Source organism: Pithys albifrons, unplaced genomic scaffold (genome assembly GCF_047495875.1).
Source record: "Pithys albifrons albifrons isolate INPA30051 unplaced genomic scaffold, PitAlb_v1 scaffold_44, whole genome shotgun sequence".
NCBI classification, from domain to species: Eukaryota; Metazoa; Chordata; class Aves; order Passeriformes; family Thamnophilidae; genus Pithys; species Pithys albifrons.
This window is the reverse complement of record NW_027286059.1, coordinates 230,098-238,066: the sequence shown is the minus strand read 5'-3', so window position 1 is coordinate 238,066 and position 7,969 is coordinate 230,098. Positions and strand designations below refer to the sequence as shown.

The 7,969-nt window shown below is 52.1% G+C and overlaps 1 protein-coding gene across 1 annotated transcript; it reads right to left on the bottom strand.

The window, feature by feature from the left end:
* Nucleotides 1–3,002: 3,002 nt before the first annotated feature.
* On the bottom strand, nucleotides 3,003–5,836 carry LOC139685214 (olfactory receptor 14J1-like). The gene is made up of 2 exons (XM_071581853.1): nucleotides 5,747–5,836; nucleotides 3,003–3,940 (listed from the first exon to the last, which is right to left on the bottom strand). Exon 2 carries the CDS (start codon nucleotides 3,915–3,917, stop codon nucleotides 3,003–3,005), a length of 915 nt encoding a protein of 304 aa, XP_071437954.1. The 5' UTR covers nucleotides 3,918–3,940; nucleotides 5,747–5,836.
* Between the last annotated feature and the right edge of the window lie 2,133 nt (nucleotides 5,837–7,969).

Below are 7,969 nucleotides of genomic sequence, written 5' to 3'. Positions count from 1 at the left end.
CAACACCCTCAGCATTACCTGAACTTGGTTTTACCTCACCAAAATCTTTCCTCTCTGTTTGCCAAGCCCCTCTTTCCTCCCCCAAATATCCCATCCCTTTTGTCCCAGTTTCTTCTGACCCCCCCAAATCCTTCAGCTGGTTGGGCTCAGCTTTGTGACACCCTTCATGACCCCTGAGCATCTGCCTGCCCAGCTTGGCCAGTCAGTTCTGGGAACACACCTGACAGCCCAGCCCCCAAGGGGACAGGATGTTCTGCTGTGCTGGAGAGGACCCTCCTCAGCCTGGCCAGCAGTGCTGCAGGGGGGGATTCCCTGCCCCTCCCCAGCTGGTCCTTCCTGCCCAGCACCTCCTGTTCCAGAAGGGCTCACAGACACTCTGGGGGACTTTTCACACTTGGGTCCTTGAGCTGCCCTGGGGCATTTCTGGGGCAGTGGCCAACTCTGTGACTGCTCTGGGAAGTCATGGCCTGAAGCCAGGAATGTGGGTTTTAGGAGGTAGTTAAAACCTCTGCAGAGAAGAAATCCTGGTAATTGTTGAAGACTTCCTTGCCTATCATTATGATGTGCTGTTTATTTTTAATTTCAAGATTTTTTCATAATTTTCTTTTTACTGACAACACCACACACTTGTTCTATTAATCTGATTCACTCTCTGTTTATGTGAAAATATTTGTGCAGCTATTTATCAGAGTACATTTCCTACCAGTGATTTGAATGCAGAAACATTGCTCAGAGGAGCTACTGAACTTCTTTGGGATGGTTTCATATCCCTAATTTTGTCTCTTCTGTTCTTCCTCTCCCAATTTGCCTTCCATGATCTTTCGAAGCTGTGTGTGCCTGGGAATGTTTTCACAGTCCTGAGCTCTGGGCCATGTCAAAGGGGACAAATGCACCTTCTGGAGAACACTGTCACTCCTGCTCACAGAGCCTCTCTGACTGCACAGGGGAGATTCCCCCAGGCTGTTTCCTGGTGTGGGAAGAAAGGGACATAAAGGCAGAGGAGAGGGATGGAGGAGACATGGACATTTGCAATGGGCATGCTCAAGGCTGGTGAGATAAATGTCCCTGGGACAGAGAGGTTGTTCCTGCAGTCACGCCCAGAAATGTCAAGGCTCTGACAGGTGCCCACACCTGAGCTGGGCTCATGCCCTGCTCACACCCCCAGGGCTGTTCAGAGACACGAGTCCTTCCCTTGCACACACACAGACAGTTCCTGGCAGCAGGTGCAGTGTCTCCCTGGGCTCCTGCTGCCACTGCCCGGGGCTGGAGGCACCTCAGCCCTGCAGAGCCCCCACCCTGCACACTCACACACTTCAGCTCAGCACTGGGGTTTCCCTCTGCCTGGCATGGCCCAGTCCTGCCCCTCCCTGTCTCACCAATCCACCTGCCCCAGCCCCAGCCCCACAGAGCAGCACAATCATGTCTGGCCCTGCAACAAGAAATGGAGGAAATGGAGGTCAGGGACAGTGACTCTGTGTCTGGAATGTTCAGGAGATCATCATCTCAGGCATCTCCTGCAGCCCCAGGGCCAGCCCCACTCCCCAGGACAGCAGGAGAGAATCAGTGCTGGGGCTCCTCAGGCATCACCTACAGCCCCAGGGACAGGACAGCCTCTTTCCATGGCTCCTCTACACACACAGCCTGTCCTGCTCTTCTCCTGGCACATCCCATCTCCCCACAGAGCCTTTCCCCAGAGGAACACGTCTGTGCTGGCCTGACCAGCCATTCCTGCAGCCCCTCCCTGTGCTCCCCACAGCCCCTGAGCTGGGGATGCTGCTCTGCAGGGCACAGGGGCTGTGGTGCCCAGGGCCATGGAGGGGCTGTGCTGGGCTGTGCTGGTCAGGCTGGGAGGCAGAGCCAGCTGATGGTGGTCCCTGCCACTGAGCCCCTGCCACACAAGCTCTTGTGTGGTCATGGAGGGTGCTCAGAGGGGCCCTGCCATGTTCCAGTGGTGGGAGATGGGTCTGGGGGCTGCACTGGATCCAGACCATGAATGCTTATGGAAAGTAAAATGAATCACAGGACTCCTTTCCCTCAACCTGCTGTATTCCCTGGGGTTGCAGGGCTCTTTTTTTTCAATTCACACTCAGATGTAGAATATTATCTCTGGGTGACTCCGAGCTGGACAGGCCTCTTCTCATTGGGCTCTATTCACTGTCAGCTCCTGCTCACACTGTTGCTGCAGGTCTCGTGTTCTCCTGGCAGCTCCAAAGTGTCTTAGCAAACCACTTACCTGCCATCAGCCCTGTCACAAGCTGTTGAGCCCCAGGAAGGTTAATCTCATCTGCATGGTCTCTAGCCACCAACAAGGAAAACCTGAACCAGAACTAAGTCCTTTGAAAGTCACACTGGGAACCTGATCTCATCACACTGAGCCATGGGCAGACAAAGCAGGACAAGTTGCCTCTTGAATGTCTCTTTGTTAGGCATGATCTTAAGAGCAACTTTGGAGGAAGCCCAAAGCCTTCCTGTCCTGCCCTCAGGAGTTGCCCTTTCCTGATGGAGCTGCTGTTGTGCAGCTCAGCTGTGTCCCAGCAGTGCCCATGGCCTGTCCCTGGCTGTGAGCCCAGGATGGACACACAGCAGGATGTGACCAACCTGGCAGAGGACCAAGGCCTTGGACCAACACAAGGGCTTAGGAGAGTGTGGAAGCAGAAAGGGCAGTTCTGAAGAGTCCCCTCCTCTCTGTAAACATGCAGTGTCCTGCAGTGAGCTGTCCTTTCTGAATGCCTAAGAAGAAGGATCAAACAAGTCACTGCACTGTCCTTTATTTTGTGTAACTACTCAAGTGGAACAAATCCTCATTTAGACAGTCTCTGGGTCAAACTCCAAAGAAACATACTAAATTAGAAAGGAGGATAATTAAAAAATTTATTTGTGCACAAACTGATCACATGACCCCCACCAAAATGCTGAGAAAACAGGATGGGGCTGAAATGAGTTCCAGTCCGAATGCTATGCAGACATCAACAGAAACAACAGTTTTATGCTTCTGGAGAGCATCAAGTCATCATTTTCCTCACAGCATCCTTGAGCTCCTGGTTCCTCAGGCTGTAGATGAGGGGGTTCAGTGTGGGAGGCACCACCAAGTACAGAACTGACACCACCACATCCAGAGCTGGAGAGGACATGGAGGGAGACTTCAGGTGGGCAAACACATCAGTGCTAAGAAACAGGGAGACCACAGCCAGGTGAGGGAGGCACGTGGAAAAGGCTTTGTGCCGTCCCTGCTCAGAGGGGATCCTCAGCACAGCCCTAAAGATCTGCACATAGGAGAAAACTATGAAAGCAAAACAACCAAACACTAAACAGGTAGTAACCAGAAGGAGCCCAATTTCCCTGAGTTTGGAGTCTGAGCAGGAGAGCTTGAGGATCTGTGGGATTTCACAGAAGAACTGGCCCAGGGCATTGCCATGGCACAGGGGCAGGGAAAATGTATTGGCTGTGTGCAGCAGAGCATTGAGAAAAGCAGTGGCCCAGGCAGCTGCTGCCATGTGGGCACAAGCTCTGCTGCCCAGGAGGGTCCCGTAGTGCAGGGGTTTGCAGATGGCAACGTAGCGGTCGTAGCACATGATGGTGAGGAGGGAAATCTCTGTTCCAATGAATAAAATAAGGAAGAAGACCTGTGCAGCACATCCCACGAAGGAGATGGTTGTGGTGTCCCAGAGGGAGTTGTGCATGGCTTTGGGGACAATGGTGCAGATGGTGCCCAGGTCTGTGAGGGACAGGTTGAGCAGGAAGAAGTGCATGGGGGTGTGCAGGTGGCGGTCGCAGGCTACGGCGCTGATGATGAGGCCGTTGCCCAGGAGGGCAGCCAGGTTGATGCCCAGGAAGAGACACAAGTGCAGGAGCTGCAGCTGCCACGTGTCTGCCAATGGCAGGAGGAGGAACTGGCTGATGGAGCTGCTGTTGGACATTTGCTGCTTCTGGAGGTGGGGCACTGTCCAAGGAGGAAATAACAGTGACAAACCAGATGAGATATTTCTGAGAATAATCACAGCCATGTCCCAATACCCCTTTCCCTTCTGCTCACACTCCCCACTTTTCCTTTTTCAGGAAACTGCTTCATATCCATGGCTGGAGCCCTGCTTGGTGCTCACTACATTCCCATGAGGAGCAGCCCCTCTGCCCACTGGCTGTGAGGGTCAGCCCTGCTCTGCTCCAGGGGGGTCATGGGCATGGTGGGGGCAGGGCCCATCCTGGTGTTCAGCTGTGTCAGATGAAACTGCTCCTGAAGCAAAAGTTCTCATGGGCATCTGCACTCCCAGTTTTGAGAAGATTTCAGGATTCCAGAAGACAGTTGCAGAGGTTTGGGTGTTTTGTTTCTGACTCCCCTCATCTTCCCTGTGGAGTTTTCCTGGATGGCAAAACCCCTCAGTATTTGTGCTGCCCTGAGGAAGAGCAGAGCAGGGCTTCCCAAACAGTACCATGTCTGTGGCTTAGTGCAGAGTGAGGGGAGCTGCTCTGTCCCTCTGCCTTCTTCCAGCTGCCCTGGACTTGGACCTTCCTCAGACAGAGAGTGATCACACTCCCATTTTTGTCTGAAATACCACCAGACTCTGTTGAGAGCAGAAAGATCCATCACAGACCACTCAATGTCTCAGCCTGGCTCGAGGTCTCAAGGACACACATGGCTCATCTCACCAACCCAACAGCATTTCCTGGGATGGGCACAGCATCTCTGCCCCTCTGCACTGGGGATTTCAGATAACACAATTGTGCTATGAAGGTGATTTCCATTCTTGAGGGCAGCTCCCTGCTTGGAAGGACATCTCAGAGAAGAGCCAAGTGTCCTGACAATGGGGTTTGATTCTGGGAAACACACCTCATTCTCCAGGCACACAGAATTCACTACTGACAGCCCCACAGCTCAGAGAAAAATTGGAATGTCTCATTCCCAGGGACCCACCTGCCTGAGGGGGATCACAGATCAGTGATTGACTCTGGAGCTTGAACTCCCATTCCCAGTGAACCTGACTGAGAGAAGAAGGAAACAACCCCAGCAACATGAGCAAGTTGAGGAAAATGGAAATGCACACTGAGGGTCCGGCTGGGAGAAGCCAGGGCAGAACCAGGTGGGCACTCAGGGCAGTGTCACCCTGATCCAGTTGTGCCACCTCCCAGACACCAACAATGCCAGGTAGTTGTTCTCAGCCCCTCTTCAGCTCCTCAGCGTTCCCTCTGCTACTCAAACCACCAGGCATGTGGCTTGAGAGCTTGATAGAAATCCCTCCTTTCACCTTCTCCTTGAAGTATCCCCTGGAAAATATCCCTGAGTGGTCTGGTTCTGTAAGAAGTACTCAACTATGAAACTCTCACTTGATAGCTGAATAAACCTGCTCTGCCCTGCCCTTCCCTGTCAGGGTTTGCTCTTTCCACCCACAGCCTCTCTCCCAGCACTGAGGGAGCTCCCCAGACCAGCTGAGAGCTGCCTCTGGCACGTGGCAGAGCTCCTGCCCTGGCACAGCACCCTGGGGTGCAGGACCCTGCTCTGCAGGACACTTTGGGACAGCCTGGGTGGCACAGCCAGGGTTCAAACCCTACAGCCATCCCTGGGAGGAGGGAACCCTGCTGGGATATCCCTGGGATGGTGCAGCAGAGAGTCCCTGCTTTGCAGCACATCCTCAACTTCAGCACCAGAAAAACTGTGATATCCTACATTAGAGACCCCCCAGGCTGTGGGATGTGCCAGCGTTGGGAGATCTTCCCACAAACTGCACATACATTGCCCTTCATGCAGACTTACCTTCTGAAAGCCTGAAAGATTCCTCTTCTGTGGATCTTCCTCTTAAATTTCCTCACACCCCAGACTGTGTGTAACCTCTCTCTGCGCTGCTTTTCTGCCCTCGGTGTGTGTAGGCAGTGCCCTGAGCCCTGCTGGGCTGTGCACAGGAGCTGCTCCTGGGCAGAGCTGTCTCTCTGCAGCGCTGCCCGCTTGCCAGGAGCTCCCTGTGTGCCAGGAGCCCGGCCCAGCTCAGCAGCACAGCAACAGCCCAGGGCATTTAATGGCCCTCTGGGGGGTTTGGTGCTGAGTCCCTGAACCTCAGACCCTGAGGAAAGGTGCAGGAAGCTCATGAGAAACCAAAGTCAGAATCAAACTTTAAAGTTTCTTTTGTTGTTAATGGGTCCCTCTGAGGGACATAACTGAGAAAATGTCCCCAGATTCCAGTTAGAAAACAAAGAGACAATGATGACAAATATGGACTAGGAAAGAAAGGTCACTCTGATGCTGAGGAAAGTAAGAAGCCTTTCATTAACCCCAAGGTCACAGCCGTGACCCCCAGCCTCTGGGAAGAGAGATCCTGTCTCTCCCTCATTCCTCAGGGCTCTTCCTTGGGCACTGGGGTGTGGGATGTGGAATAGCAGGGACAGGAGGATGGGGTGGCACCTCCCAGGCTGCTGAGCAGGGACAAGGAGGCAATGAGGCCCCAGGGCTGCAAGGCTCACTTGTCTCCTCATGCCATCAGGGGCACACACAGCAGCCATGGCCAAAGGCCTGCACAAGTTGGCTCTCTTGGGGCCTTTCAGCTTTTGCACATCCCTGTCTCCTCTCCAGCCCAGGCTGTCCTACGGTGTCCATGCCCTGCCCCTTTCCCTGCAGGCTGTCGGCATCCCCCGGCTGCCCCACCTCGCTGGCCCCTTCCTGCACTGACATCTCTCCCTTCTCCCTGGCTCCTCCATAAAGCCTTGGGCTGATCCAGACCCCTTCTGGGTGACACTTTGTATCAGAGCATTTCTCTTGAAGGGAAATTCCTTTCTTCGCATGTCCAGGCTCCACCTCCAAGGTGCCCTTTGTGACATTATTTCTTTCTCATTCTCTTTCTAACTACAAAATTTAAAGTTCTACCATCTCTGACACCACCACTGTGACACTGCAGCACCTCATGGAATCACGGGGTCACTGTGGAATCTCATGGATTTAAGGGACCTTTGTCTCAGTGCAGGGCCTTGAGTAGCTCAAGGGACCAGTGTGACACTGTGGAACCTCATGGAATTGTGACACTGCCGAGTCTTATTGAAAGAATGGGATCATTGTAACTCTGCAACCTCATGGAATTAAGGACTCATTGTGACTCTCCGCAGTGATGGAACAAAAGGGACACTCTGACACTTCAGAACCCCATGGAATCAAAGGGTCATTTTGGTGCTCTGGGACCTCATGGAACTGAAGGGAACCTGGGACACTGCAGAACCTCATGGAATGAAGGGATCACTGTGACATTGCAGGGCCTCATAGAACCAAAGGAGTCCTAGGATAGTGTGGAAGCTCATGGTGTCATAGAGGTAAGAGAAGTTTTAGACAGAGTTTATTAGAGAAGATGTCTCATTGAGCTGTTGGGGCAGAAAGGACCCCTTGCTTTCTAAACACCTTCTCAGAGAGGAGCTTGGGGGTGACTGAATCCAATCTTAGCCTCAGAGTTATTCTGCAATTTAAATTTCAGGAATTATAGAGGTGTGATTGAATCACTTTTTTCCACAGGTTTTAATGATGGCAAATCAGATCTATAAAATGAGTTATTTGTTATGAGAAATGAACAGACAAAAGAACAGTCAAGTGAACAGATGAAAGATCTTAAGCATTTACTTAAACATTCAGTACACTGTGGAAAAGCTGAAAACCTCCTAGTAGAGTATATTATAGCATAAAATAGTGCAGTGCACTGTGTCAAAGCGGTTATTTTAAAACAGTTGTGTTGAAACCAGCAAAAAGAAATGATCATTAAGCAGAGATTGATGTAACTCTCACACAACTAAAGAGGGCAGATCTCTCTCCTTCCCTTAACCTCTGGTCAGTGACCATGAAGAGCCATCCCTGCTTCATGGGAGAAGCTCCACATGCTTCAAGACAGTCTGTGAAAGGATCTGCCATATCAAGGTTGGACAGAGCTTTTAGAGTTATACAGTGAGGGATTGCTAGTTATGAATTTCCAGGCCGGTGAGCAGCTTATCTGTCAGATCCTGTTCCAAA

What these genes read in the sequence shown, in the direction of transcription:
- LOC139685214 (XM_071581853.1), bottom strand. Translation starts at nt 3,917, where the DNA reads ATGTCCAACAGCAGCTCCATCAGCCAGTTCCTCCTCCTGCCATTGGCA.